We start from the raw sequence: 15,193 nt of genomic DNA, 5'->3' as shown, positions 1-15,193 counted from the left end.
ACTCAGCTCTCCTTGCTCTATAACTTTGTGCCCTCAGATTAGACAGCATTATCATAGAATCGTAGAGTTGGAAGGGACCTCCTGGGCCATCTGGTCCAACCCCCTGCTCAAAGCAGGATTCGCTAAATCATCCCAGTCAGATTTCTGTCCAGCCTCTGTTTGAAGACTTCCATTGAAGGAGAACTCACCACTTCTCGTGGCAGCTTGTTCCACTCATTGATCACTCTAACTGTCAAAAAGTTTTTTCTAATATCTAATCTGTGTCTCCTCCCATTCAGTTTCATCCCATTGCTTCTAGTCTTTCCTTGTGCAAATGAGAATAAAGTTGATCCTTCTACAATGTGACAGCCCTTTAGATATTTGTAGACAGCTATTAAGTCTCCTCTCAGTCTTCTCTTTTGCAAACTAAACATTCCCAAATCCTGCAACCTTTCCTCATAAGACAGGGTTTGCAGACCGGTCACCATTCTGGTTGCTCTTTTCTGAACTTGCTCCAGTTTGTTGATGTCATTTTTAAAATCTGGTGCCCAAAACTGGACACAGTATTCCAGATGAGGTCTGACCAAAGAGGAGTAGAGGGAAATAATGACTTCACGTGATCTAGACTGTATGCTTCTGTTAATACATCCTATAATTGCATTTGCCTTTTTTGCTGCTGCATCACACTGTTGACTCATATTCAGTCTGTGATCTATTAGTATACCCAAATCTTTTTCACATGTGCTGCTGCTTAGGCCTATTCCTCCCATTCTGTATATGCTTTTTTCATTTTTATTGCCCAGATGTAGTACTTTGCATTTTTCCCTGTTAAAAACCATTCTGTTAGTTGCTGCCCACTTCTTCAGTTTATTTATATCTTTTTGAATCCTCTCTCTCTCTCTTCTCTAGTATTAGCTATCCGTCCTAGCTTTGTGTCATCAGCAAATTTAATCAGTTTACCCTCAATTCCTTCATCTAAATCGTTGATAAAGATGTTGAACAATACAGGGCCCAGGACAGAGCCCTGTGGTACCCCACTTGAGACATTCTTCCAACTGGATGTGCAGCCATTTACGACCACTCTTTGGGTCCGATCACTAAGCCAGTTATGAGTCCACCTAACAGTTGCCTTGTCCATTCCATACTTAGTCATTTTTTCAATAAGGATTGTATGAGATACTTTGTCAAATGCTTTGCTGAAGTCAAGATATACTATATCTACAGCATTTCCTTGATCCACCCAATCAGTGATTCCGTCATAGAAGGAAATTAAGTTAGTCTGACATGACTTATTAGTCACAAACCCATGCTGACTCTGTTTAATCACTTCATTCTTATCCAGGTACTGACATACATGTTGTTTAATAATTTGTTCAAAGATCTTTCCTGGTATAGAAGTCAGACTCACCGGCTTATAGTTGCCTGGGTCCACCTTCTTCCCCTTTTTGAAGATAGGAACAACATTTGCTCTTCTCCAGTCTTCTGGCACTTCTCCTGTTCTCCAAGAATTTTCAAAGATTATGGAGAGGGGTTCAAAAATTTCTTCTGCTATCTCCTTCAGTACTCTGGGGTGTAATTCATCTGGACCTGGAGACTTGCATTCATTTAGGTTAGCTAAGTGTTTCCTCACTATCTTTCTGTTTATAGATATCCTGGATTCTTCTATTCCCTTAATAGGACAGTGAAGAACAGTTGATGTTACATTTCCTTTCTGAGAGAAAACAGATGCAAAATAGGAATTTAAAAGTTCGGCCTTCTCAACATCCTGTCTTACCATTTCATAATTTTCATCCTGTAAAAATCCTATAGCATCTTTTACTTTTCTTTTACTTTTGACATATCCCCAAAATCCTTTATTATTGCTTTTGACATCTCTTGCAAGCCTCAATTCATTGTCAGCTTTATATAATCTGATTTGTGCCCTTCAGGTTCTGCAGACAGCATTATATTCTTCTTTAGATATGCCTCCCTCTTTCCATTTTATAAACCATTTTTTCTTCCTTTTTAGCATGTGCTTAAGTTCTTTGTTCATCCATCCTGGCTTCCTTAAATGCTTCCTATTCTTCCTCTTTCGGAATTGTTAACAACTGTGCTTTGAGAATTTCATTTTTCAAGATTTCCCATCCTTCCTGGACATTTTTGTCTTTAAGGATATCCAGCTATTGGATCCCTCCAATTCTCTTTCTGAATCCCTTAAAATCTGCCTTTCTGAAATCTAACCTTGACGTCTGAGTCTTCACAGGTCTTCCTCCTCTAGTTATCCAAAAATTTAAAATAGCATGGTCGCTACTTCCTAGGGTCCCAGCCACTTTTACCTCCTCAACCATTTCCTCCCTGTTTATAAGGATTAGATCCAAGGTAGCAGTTCCCCTTGTTTTCTCCCCTACCTTTTGGAAGATAAAGTTGTCAGCAAGAGAGGATAAGAATTTCCTTGACCTGTTAGTTTTGCCTGAGAGAGATTCCCAACAAATGTCTGGATAGTTGAAATCTCCCATGACAGGATCCCTTCAAGGCGGGGCTGTGTGGAACAGCATGTAGTCATCTATACTGCCCATCGTTTCTCCAAAGGAGTCCATGACAGAAATACAAAAAGAAACTGAACTGAATGAAATCCTATGTCTCTCGTCACATTTTTATTCTGGAGTGCAATTTCCAATTTTAAATAAATTTCCCCTGTGAGTCACGTTCATGGGAATCCCCTCCGCGCGCTATATGAGAATGCAAACCTTATGATGCAATCCTTTTTAACATTCCTTTTTTTTTTTTTTTTTTTTTTTTTTGTTCGTCCATAAGATTTTAAAATATGCTAGTCTATATAGGGGCAACATTACAATGTGTCCTGCTAGTTATTTCTGCCCAAAGGATGTAGTAGGAGTTCTGCTCTTGAGGAGATGACAATTTTATTTCCTCCTTATAATGCACCAACATATTTCCCAACCCTGTGTACGCGCCGTCACCAACTAATCAGTAATTAGCAAGTTTATGCAGTTAGGGCGCAAACCGGAGGAGCAGGAAAACTTTCCAGTTGTCATCCTGCAAACGAAGAGGGAAAACATCGTGCGCACAAGACTGTACCGTGGATCGTTTTTTATTGCTCGCCATTTTGTGTGTATGTCTGTGTGTTTATTGATCAATAAATTAAAAAAATGAAGCAGCAACGTGCAGGTATAGGAGCCAGCCCACAGGATGCAAGCCATCAACCCAAGGAACACAAAAAAGCAAAAACAAAAAAGTGTGCCGCACTCAATAGCAAATTCCATGCAAATAAAAAGCCTATATATGTATACGTGTGTGTGTGTGTGTGTGTGTGTGTGTGTATATATATATATATATATATATATATATATATATATATATATATATATATATATATATATATATATATATATATAAAATATAAATTTTTTTTTTGTTTGTTTGCAGAAACTGAAGATCTTCCGGATTCCATATGGATTGGCCTTAATCATTTGGCGACCAGTGGTGGCTGGCAGTGGTCAGACCATAGCCCCTTGAATTTTATCAACTGGGATGAAGGTACAGTAACTGAAATGGGTCATAAAGGCAACATCTATTATAATAATAATTTTTTTTTTTTTTCTTAAGAGAACCTGAAAGCTCTTTGCATCTTTCCTCTTCTGCCGTTTTATCTATCTATTTTTTTTTTTTCTTCTCCTGGAAATGTAAAATGGAAACGTGCACAAGCTTAGTAAAACCCATGACAAAGTTAAATTAACATGTTCTCCATAGAGAAAATAATATATAAAATATATATATATATATATATATATATATATATTATATTCTGTATTGAGAAAATGTTAATTTAACATGTGTGCGGGTTTAGTAAAATATTATATATACATCACTATGTATAGAGCGAGAGAGAAATGATAGTTTACTAAACTTGTGCACGTTTCCCTTTTACAAAATAATAACAAAAAGAAAATGCCAAACTACAAGTCCAGTAATATACGTAGAAAAAAAGGGACCGCAGGGCGAAGAATAGTCATGCAGTCATTATTGTGCCAGGCATTCCCTCTTAGAATGACATTTGGATGTTAGTTCTTTCTCCTCCACACCTTTGCCGTGATCCTTGGGGCAATTTCCTTCCCTTTTTACTGCAACAACGGGTATGGGACCCATCAGATGTTTTTTGTTTTTTTTTAAGGCATTTTTAAGCCACACATTAGGAGTTAGTGAGCCTATGAAATACTCTGGAACAACACATGGATGTCACCAGAGTGATGTACATCATTTACTGGTCAATGGGTAGGAGAAACTTTTGCTCTAGTCTACTGCATTGATGAAAAATAACCTGTCTTTTTCTTGTATACAAAAAAAAAATTCTCATGCGTTTTACAATTTTTATTATATATATATATATATATATATATATATATATATATATATATATATATTTTTTTTATTTTTTTAAGGTGAAATACTATGAATCCTAATAGCAATAGTATTCAAGGAATCTGTGCCGAGTCTTGTCGCGTAACTGGAGATTCCGGCTTCTTGTACGCTGCTGCTTGATTGGCGTCTGATACATATCTGCTTTCAAGAAATACATTATTGACCCTTGCCGTTTTTATTTTTCTAGGCATCTCTGCATTTTCACTTATAGATGGTTCAAGTTGTGGAAAACTGAATGTGAATTCTGGTCGATTTGAGTTCTTTCCATGCGATGCCGCCCTGCCGTATGTTTGTAAGAAAGCCGTAAATGAGACCAAATCTGATCCTGTGGGTAAGAAGCTTGGACAAAATGACAACTTTTATGAAAAAAAAAATGGCGTAAGAGAAAAATCTTAATTGATTTGCTTTTCTGTATTCTTGCCTCCTTGGTCGTCCCTTGGCAGATTATTGGCATTACTCTGAAACAGAGTGCACCGCACACTGGACGGCATACAACGGGTTTTGCTACAAGACACAAGAGTCCAATGCATGGGAGGAAGCCGATGTGTCCTGCAAGAAAGAGAACGGAAGTCTAATCAGCCTTCATTCTCTGGCCGATATCGAACTGGTGGTGACTAAGTTTCAGAACGGTATGTAATATTAATGGGGTATTATTTTAGATAACTTGCATATCGTAGTCTTCCACGAATGCCTCACAGGTTTCTTCTTTCAACTAGATCTTTTGTCCATCATGATGTTTGTATTTTGCTAAATAATTTTATCCCAAATGAGATGATACTGGAGCGTCTATACTAAAGTCTCTGGATTGTGACATTATTCCAAAATTCCTCCTGGAAATGTATGAATAAATGTACAAATGGGCGTAGCCATTTTCCTGGTCAGTAGGATGTGTCTCTGTACTTTCTGCCACTATTTAATTTGACAGTGTGAGACTTTTTAGGAATATTTTCCCTATTGACAAGAGGATTGATAACAGTTATCAATCCTGTCATTTGTTTCCTGGATGAATAACAGAGGAGCAGAACAACAAAAGTTATAAGAAAATATGCCACAGCATTGTCCTTTCATGTCAAATACAATGTACTAAAACAGAGATGGAGGGTAGATTTCAAAGTTTATAGACACTTCTATTTGCTTTCCAAAAAGACTTAAGTTTCTAACCATTTTGCTGCTATTTAGTGTGTGAGCATATGTAACATCTTTACATAGCTGATTTTGGAATAAATTCTCGGACTTTTGTGCGCTACCAGATAAATTCACCAATCCAATATTTAGGAGAAAGATTAATCCATTTATTTCCCAACGCGTTTCGAAATGTATACCATTTCTTCATCAGGGGATGACAATATATGATCAAACAGAACTGTCACAAGTTATATACAGCATGATTTCAAAAAGCGGCGCCAAAAAGGTCACATGTCATCTGGTGCAAATGTCAGGGTTCAAAGTATCACAGTTGAACTAATGCACTAATTAATCTCAATTCATTAAAAGCAATGTTTTTATTATAGAAAAAAATGAAGAAAGAAGAAGAAAAGAAGACCGAAAGAAAAAAAAAATATATATATATATTTAAAAAAACGAACTCATGACATCTAAAAAAACTTTTTGGCAGAGAAATGTATATCTTAGTGCACTGAACCACGGTCAGGTCATACCTGACAGAGAGGGAGAAAAAAGGACTAGTGGAGAAAAGATAAAATGTTATAATTAAAAATGATATGTATAATTTATTTGACAATAAAGGAAACTTTCTCTTGCTTTTTTAAAAAATGTATGAATCACGAATTAAAAAAATAAAAAATATATATGTGTCCGTGGATACTGCAATTGATTATAAAAAACTCTCACACGTCACTTGAAAAGGAGACGTTGGTTTCATTCACAAATATTCAGAATATCTGATAGTAGGAGGGCAAAGACACTGACTACGAAGAGCTTGCGTAGCGTTCGATGAAAGAAACCAGGATCGCTACCCGTGTTGTCCCTCATAAAGAGGGAGAGAAAGATAAAGGAGGAGAAAAAGAAAAGAACCACTCATCTTCAATACAGGAAAAATAACACTATTTTCTCACAGAAAAAATAATAATATGTATATAAAAGTATGTAGTAAAAATATATAAAAGAAAGGGAATAAGAGAAACTGTCTCTGTTGTAATATTATTACTCATAGAGAAAAATCTGTAAAATCATCTACCACCAATGAAATTTTTCCTATAAAGAATTATTTGAGTTGCACTACGGAATTTGTAATATATCTTATTGAGTGTGGATGCGGAAAACAATATGTTGGAAGAACAACCCAACCGCTACATTTAAGGGTTAATTCGCATAGATGTAACATCAAAAAAAGGTTTTTTACAACATGGTCTTTCTAGACATTTCACTATAAAACATAATAAGGATCCAAGTGGACTAAAAATCAGCCCAATTGAACATATTCCTGCTAATTTTCCTGACAGGATAGGGCAATTAAATAGAAAAGAAGTATTTTGGATCTATAGGTTAAATACACTCAAGCCATTTGGTTTAAACGAAATTTCAGAGTTTTTTCTTTGGAATGGAATAAATTTGATGATTTTCTCTTTTAATAATTTTTAATGATGTATGTATCTGTTATTCAGAATGAATTTTATCTAATCTGGTATGTTTAAACCCCTTTTTTATGTGCGACTTTTTATTCCATGTATTTTATTTCTATAATGTGGATGAATCAATTTATTCCCTTTCTTTTATATATTTTTACTACATACTTTTATATACATATTATTATTTTTTCTGTGAGAAAATAGTGTTATTTTTCCTGTATTGAAGATGAGTGGTTCTTTTCTTTTTCTCCTCCTTTATCTTTCTCTCCCTCTTTATGAGGGACAACACGGGTAGCGATCCTGGTTTCTTTCATCGAACGCTACGCAAGCTCTTCGTAGTCAGTGTCTTTGCCCTCCTACTATCAGATATTCTGAATATTTGTGAATGAAACCAACGTCTCCTTTTCAAGTGACGTGTGAGAGTTTTTTATAATCAATTGCAGTATCCACGGACACATATATATTTTTTATTTTTTTAATTGGTGATTCATACATTTTTTAAAAAAGCAAGAGAAAGTTTCCTTTATTGTCAAATAAATTATACATATCATTTTTAATTATAACATTTTATTTTTTCTCCACTAGTCCTTTTTTCTCCCTCTCTGTCAGGTATGACCTGACCGTGGTTCAGTGCACTAAGATATACATTTCTCTGCCAAAAAGTTTTTTTAGATGTCATGAGTTCGTTTTTTTAAATATATATATATATTTTTCTTTCGGTCTTCTTTTCTTCTTCTTCTTTCTTCATTTTTTTCTATAATAAAAACATTGCTTTTAATGAATTGAGATTAATTAGTGCATTAGTTCAACTGTGATACTTTGAACCCTGACATTTGCACCAGATGACATGTGACCTTTTTGGCGCCGCTTTTTTAAATCATGCTGTATATAACTTGTGACAGTTCTGTTTGATCATATATTGTCATCCCCTCATGAAGAAATGGTATACATTTCGAAACGCGTTGGGAAATAAATGGATTAATCTTTCTCCTAAATATTGGATTGGTGAATTTATCTGGTAGCGCACAAAAGTCCGAGAATTTATTCCAAAATCTGATGTGTAAGCGGTCACAGAGCTGACCTTTGGACGTGCAGCAAGCAGATTATTGATCCTACATGCTTGAACCTCTCCTAAAAAGGGTGAGTATAATCTAAATTACTTTTCCAGCATTAACCCGGATAAGACCCTATTGCGCTCTTTGTGTTCCTTTAGTTTTGACATCTTTACATAGCTGGCAGTGCTGTTGCTTCCGATGTAGATTCAATAGCAGACTGCTCCTTGGTGTGTGGGCTATATGCTTTAATTGTTCCTAACCATAGTGTTCTAGGTAGCAGCAGAGAAACCAGCGGGGATGTACATGGCAAGGTAGCAGCAGAGAAACCAGCGGGGATGTACATGGTAAGGTAGCAGCATAGAAACCAGCGGGGATGTGCATGGCAAGGTAGCAGCAGAGAAACCAGCGGGGATGTACATGGCAAGGTAGCAACAGAGAAACCAGCGGGGATGTACATGGTAAGGTAGCAGCATAGAAATCAGCGGGGATGTACATGGCAAGGTAGCAACAGAGAAACCAGCGGGGATGTACATGGCAAGGTAGCAGCAGAGAAATCAGCGGGGATGTACATGGTATGGTAGCAGCAGAGAAACCAGCGGGGATGTACATGGTAAGGTAGCAGCAGAGAAACCAGCGGGGATGTACAGGGTAAGGTAGCAGCAGAGAAACCAGCGGGGATGTACAGGGCAAGGTAGCAGCAGAGAAACCAGCGGGGATGTACATGGCAAGGTAGCAACAGAGAAACCAGCGGGGATGTACATGGCAAGGTAGCAGCAGAGAAATCAGCGGGGATGTACATGGTATGGTAGCAGCAGAGAAACCAGCGGGGATGTACATGGTAAGGTAGCAGCAGAGAAACCAGCGGGGATGTACAGGGTAAGGTAGCAGCAGAGAAACCAGCGGGGATGTACAGGGCAAGGTAGCAGCAGAGAAACCAGCGGGGATGTACAGGGCAAGGTAGCAACAGAGAAACCAGCGGGGATGTACAGGGCAAGGTAGCAACAGAGAAACCAGCGGGGATGTACATGGCAAGGTAGCAGCAGAGAAATCAGCGGGGATGTACATGGCAAGGTAGCAGCAGAGAAACCAGCGGGGATGTACATGGCAAGGTAGCAGCAGAGAAATCAGCGGGGATGTACATGGTATGGTAGCAGCAGAGAAACCAGCGGGGATGTACATGGTAAGGTAGCAGCAGAGAAACCAGCGGGGATGTACAGGGTAAGGTAGCAGCAGAGAAACCAGCGGGGATGTACAGGGCAAGGTAGCAGCAGAGAAACCAGCGGGGATGTACAGGGCAAGGTAGCAGCAGAGAAACCAGCGGGGATGTACATGGCAAGGTAGCAACAGAGAAACCAGCGGGGATGTACAGGGCAAGGTAGCAGCAGAGAAATCAGCGGGGATGTACATGGTATGGTAGCAGCAGAGAAACCAGCGGGGATGTACAGGGCAAGGTAGCAGCAGAGAAACCAGTGGGGATGTACATGGTATGGTAGCAGCAGAGAAACCAGCGGGGATGTACAGGGCAAGGTAGCAGCAGAGAAATCAGCGGGGATGTACATGGCAGTTCAAACAGTGGAGAGGGACCAAAGTATTTATTGAAGGAGGATGAGACAGACTTTACTGATCGGAGTTTCGCTGGGTGATTTATACAAGCTGTGTATGAGTGTAGAGAGGAGGAGGAAACTGCTTACTCCTCAGCATCAGTGCCTGTTGGCAAAATGGCTAGAAGAAATCACACGCATAAGAAAAAGGAAAAGTAATTAAGGAATGAAGCTGTGCTAGTACAGGAGACCTAGTGACGACAGCAGAATCCTAGAAACACAGACCTTACATCCAGCATGTAATACTGTGCACCACACAACACAAAGGAAAGTGTAAAACTGTGAGCTTCTTGCGAAGTGTATACTAAGGGGTCTGCGCCTGAAACAGTGCACCTTTTTATTTAAATTTATCCACAGATTTTAAAGAGCACCCTAGAAAGTACTAATTGTAGCCGGTGGAATTACTTTGCACCACTCACTACTTTCCTGGTCTTTGAGCGTTTATTTTTTTTTCTAGCACACATCACTTCTGTTGTTTTTGCTATTTATTAATTTTATAGAAAATGAAAATATTTGGTCGGGATTTCAAAGCCAGTCATTCCCCAATTTATTCAAGTGGTCGGATGGAACGGAAGTACAATTTACATACTGGGATCTAAAAGAGCCAGTACCTTTTTTCAATGTGACTCCGAACTGTGTGTCCTTTTCTGGACAGGTATGTATCTTTTATACTTGTGTTGCAATGCTACTGCAGAAGGTTCTCTTTACGGCGCGGGGAAATTTGCTCATTTTTACGGTTATTGCTTCTTTAATTGTGGATATGCAATAAGTAGTGATGAGCGAACATGCTGGGATAAGGTGTTATCTGAGCATGCTCGAGGGCTAAGGCTAGTTTCACACTAGCGTTCTGAGGCGCAGGGCTGCCGCTAAGCGCCTCCTCCGGTCAGCTTCTCCTATGATCGCATGAGGCTGCATGCGATCACCGTACCCTATATTTAGCGTTGGGTTCGCTGGCCTCGCACTGGTATGATTTTGCCCGCGCTTGCGCCCTTTTGGCGCTGCGGCGATGTGCGCCAAACACACTGTGTTGCATTTTTGGGTGTCTGTAGAACAGTAGCGAGACATGCAGCTGAGGCGTCTCGAACATGGTATTCGAGAACTCCGAAGACACACGGTTAGCATCTTATCCGAGCACATTCGCTCATCACTAGTATTAAGTATTTTTTTTATGGTTCATCTTAGGGTCTACATCTAGGGTTTTCACTTAAATCTCATTTTTAAGGCTGTAGCCAATGAGTTCATGGAGTGCAATATATGCTATGCAGGACTCCCTTTGTGCTCCTTTTGGATAGTGTCTCTTTTCAGACGTGCACAACAATGTAGGATCACGAACTAATCTCAAAGTTGTATTCTTTGAACTCTATTAGTTTAACCATTGGGTAAAATGAGAAGATCGCCATTAAAAAAAAAAAAATGATCCAGATTTTATTGCAAATGATATTTTTAATCTTGTTTCCAACAGACTGGTCGCTGGCAAGTAAGAAACTGTTCAGAGCCTTTGAAGTCCATATGCAGGAAACCTGGTGTGGTAAAGAATGCCACCAGCTCCGACTCAGGATGTCCTCCAGATAAGGTAAATTGCTTTCTTTTATTTTACTTTTGTTTTATTTTACTTTTTCTTTTATTTTTACTTTTGTTTTACTTTTACTTTTATTTTAACTTTTTTATTTTACTTTTACTTTTATTTTACTTTTTCTTTTACTTTTTCTTTTTCTTTTACTTTTCTTTTACTTTTCTTTTACTTTTCTTTTACTTTTCTTTTACTTTTCTTTTATTTTTACTTTTATTTTACTTTTACTTTTTACTTTTATTTTACTTTACTTTAAGACAATTTACCTTATTTTTAGCTCCTTGGCCCAGATAAATTCACTTAAACAGTACAAAATAACAGCTTTTAGGTAGCTATAGAATTATAGTTGCAATCCTTTTTTTTAACCTTTTCGTGCCTCATGCCATATATTTCCATCATGAAGCGGAAGCGAGATCAGCACTGATCAGGTGCCAGCAATGACGTACAGACAGCACCTGTTTCTAACAGCATTGATCAAAAATACGACAGCACAAAAAGATTAATTTTTAGGCTCTAATAGAATAAATAGTTACAGGTCATCATGCTGTGAAATGGACAGCACTCTATACTAAATAGATGTCTTCCTGACGCTCCTTCACCCATCACACTGTTACTTAAAACACTTAGAAAATCTGCAGCAGCATCGCCCTCCTCCCTGCTAGGAAGCTTAGTCCTTTGACCATGTTCTTAAGAAATATCCACTGTCACGAGATTTCATCCTCCGCTAACTCGCGTGGCTCTTATATTAGTAATTTATTGTACGTTCTTGTTCTATCTGGCGTTGTGACATGACTCGTTCTTGATTATCGGATGTTAAACCTCAAAATAGCAGTGCAAAATAAACAGATTTCATGCGTCTCATTTATCAGTATTGTGTAATAGAGAAAGATGGATTTTTGGTTCTTACCGTAAAAACTCTTTCTTGGAGCCTTCATTGGGGGACACAGAATACCATGGGTGTATGCTGCTGCTGCTAGGAGGCTGACACTATGCAAAACAAGAAAATTAGCTCCTCCCCGGCAGTATACACCCACCGACAGGCACTAGGCACCTCAGTTGGTGAGAAAGCAGTAGGAGAAGCAACGGAACACTCTAAACATATGTACCAACCCAACAAGGGACTCAAAGACCCAACACGGTACAATTTAAGCAGGGAGGGTGCTGTGTCCTCCAATGAAGGCTCCAAGAAAGAGATTTTACGGTAAGAACCAAAAATCCATCTTTCTTTATCGCCTTATTGGGGGACACAGAATACCATGGGACGTTCCAAAGCAGTCCCAAGGGCGGGAACAGCAATAAGGAACGAAAGAACAGGAAAGGCTTAGGTCGGCCGGTGCACCACCGCCGCCTGCAGAACCTTCCTACCAACAACTGCATCAGACGAGGCATGGGTATGAACCCTGTAGAACCTCGCAAATGTGTGCAAGGACGACCAGGTCACGGCCCTGCAAAGTTGCAGAGCCGAAGCCTGGTGTCGAACGGCCCACGAAGCTGCCACAGCCCGGGTGGAGTGAGCTCTCGCTCCCGGAGGGGGCCGTTTTTCCTGAAGTCGGTATGCTTCCTGAATGGTAGAACGAATCCAGCGAGCGATCGTGGATTTGGATGCCGGAAGCCCTTTCCTGTGACCTTCAGAGATGACCAGCAATGAATCGGATTGACGAAGTGAAGCGGTCCTAGCGAGGTAGACACGCAAGGCTCTAACAACATCCAGCTTGTGGAGTGACTTCTCAAGAGGGTGAGAAGGAGCCGGACAAAATGATGGAAGAACGATATTCTCGTTGATGTGAAACGAGGAAACCACCTTTGGCAGGAAGGAAGGAACGGGCCTGAGGACGACTTTATCCTGATGGAGCACCAGATAAGGAGAACGACATGACAAGGCCGCTAACTCAGAAACTCTTCTGATGGATGTAATGGCGAACAGAAAGGTTACCTTCCATGACAGAAGTGACAAAGGAATGTCCTGGATGGGCTCAAACGGCGCCTTTTGGAGAGCGCCAAGAACGAGATTGAGATCCCACGGTTCTATTGGTGAATGATGAGGAGGAGCCACATGAGCGACTCCTTGGAGAAACGTCTTAACCCTGCGGTAAGGAAGCGAGCTCTCTTTGAAAGAGGATAGACAAGGCAGAAACCTGGCCTTTCAGGGTACTGAGAGACAGACCTGAATCTAAGCCAGACTGGAGAAAACCCAGTATGGACGGAATGGAAAAGGCCATTGGAAAAACTTTTTTATCGTCGCACCAACGGAAAAAAGCCTTCCAACACCTGTGGTAAATGCGGGAAGAGGCTGGCTTTGATCATCGTCTGAATCACCTGGCTGGAAAAACCTGATTCTCTTAGGATTGCGGCCTCAACGGCCATGCCGTTAGATTCAGAGACCGAGAATTCTCGTGGTAAAGGGGGCCTTGCGAGAGAAGATCCGGACGGTCTGGAAGACTCCAGGGAACGTCCGCGAGCATGTTCACCAGTTCCGCATACCAAGGCCGTCTCGGCCAGTCTGGAGCCACAAGAATTACTGGAACGCCTTCCGATTTTATCTTCTTGACCACTCTTGGGATCAAGGCAAGAGGTGGAAAAAGATAAGAAAGTTGGAACTGGGACCACGGAATAACTAGGGCGTCGCACGCGACGGCTAGAGGGTCCCTGGACCTGGCTACGAAGCGCGGAACTTTGTGGTTCATCCGAGATGCCATGAGGTCGACGTCCGGAGAACCCCAGCGCTTGCATATCTGATCGAAGACTGAGGGATGGAGAGACCATTTGCCTGATGCTAGGCCTTGACGACTCAGAAAGTTGGCTGCCCAGTTTTCCACCCCTGGAATGTGAGTGGCGGAGATTGCTGGGACATAATGTTCCGCCCAGCGCAGAATCCTGGCCACTTCTGACATGACTTGGTGGCTGTGCGTGCCGCCCTGATGTTTTATGTACGCCACAGCCGTGGCGTTGTCCGACTGAATGCGGATCGGCTTGCCGACGAGAAGGGGTTGCCAGCGAAGAAGGGCCAGAAAGATTGCTCTGATCTCGAGCAGATTGATAGGAAGAAGAGCTTCCTGTGGGTTCCAGTGTCCTTGGGCCGTCCTCTGATGAAAAACCGCTCCCCAACCCAGGAGGCTGGCATCGGTGGTGATTTGCCACCGAAGCGGGAGGAAGGACCTCCCTTGGAGGACTGATGTAGACATCGTCCACCAAGTGAGGGATTGCCTCACTTTGAGAGGGAGGAGAATGGGCCGGTCTAAGGACCTCGTCGTCTTGTCCCAGACTGAAAGGAGGGACAGCTGAAGAGGACGAAGGTGAAACTGTGCGAAGGGCACTGCTTCCAAGGAAGCTACCATCTTCCCCAGAACTTTCATGCAGAATCGAAGGGGAATGGGCGTTGGCCGTTTGAGGGCTCGAATCCCTTTGAACAGAGCCGCAAACTTTTCCCTCGGAAGAAACACCCGGGCCAGGTTCGTGTCGAACTCCATGCCTAAAAAGGTCAGACGCTGAGTGGGGCTGAGGACGGACTTTTCTTTGTTGACTAACCATCCGAGACGGTCGAGAGTATCCAGGGTTATCTGAAGACTTAGGAGACAGTCTTGACGGGACGAGCCCTTGATTAAGAGAGCGTCCAGATAAGGAATGATGAGAATCCCTCTGGATCGAAGGATGGCCATGACCGTCGCCATCACTTTCGTGAAAACACGGGGGGCGGAGGCTAGGCCGAAGGGAAGAGCCGTGAACTGGTAATGATTTTCCTGAATCGCAAACCTGAGATATTTCTGATGCTGCAAGCAAACAGGGATGTAAAGATAGGCATCCTGTATGTCCACAGAACAGAGAAATTCTCCGGGCTCCATTGAGGCTATCACCGATTGAAGAGACTCCATTTTGAAGTGAAGAATCTTCACGTGGCGATTGAGCAATTTGAGGTCCAGGATTGGCCGCAGGGAGCCGTCTTTCTTCGGGACTACGAAGAGATTTGAGTAGAACCCTGAAAACCGT

General features: G+C 41.1%; 1 protein-coding gene across 1 annotated transcript in view; it reads left to right on the top strand.

The window, feature by feature from the left end:
- The window catches only part of LY75 (lymphocyte antigen 75), a 133,330-nt gene that overhangs the window by 23,209 nt on the left and 94,928 nt on the right, over positions 1 to 15,193 (top strand). The window contains exons 5-9 of the mRNA XM_073545716.1: positions 3,403 to 3,513; positions 4,583 to 4,726; positions 4,839 to 5,024; positions 10,140 to 10,294; positions 11,102 to 11,212. Coding sequence (XP_073401817.1) covers positions 3,403 to 3,513; positions 4,583 to 4,726; positions 4,839 to 5,024; positions 10,140 to 10,294; positions 11,102 to 11,212 — 707 coding nt within the window. The remainder of the gene's footprint in view (positions 1 to 3,402; positions 3,514 to 4,582; positions 4,727 to 4,838; positions 5,025 to 10,139; positions 10,295 to 11,101; positions 11,213 to 15,193) is intronic.

The sequence above is a fragment of the Dendrobates tinctorius genome, unplaced genomic scaffold (assembly GCF_039654945.1).
Source record: "Dendrobates tinctorius isolate UK_male_01 unplaced genomic scaffold, ASM3965494v1 ptg000143l, whole genome shotgun sequence".
NCBI lineage: Eukaryota > Metazoa > Chordata > Amphibia > Anura > Dendrobatidae > Dendrobates > Dendrobates tinctorius.
Note: the sequence above shows the minus strand (reverse complement) of the source record. Positions and strands in the feature narration are given on the sequence as shown.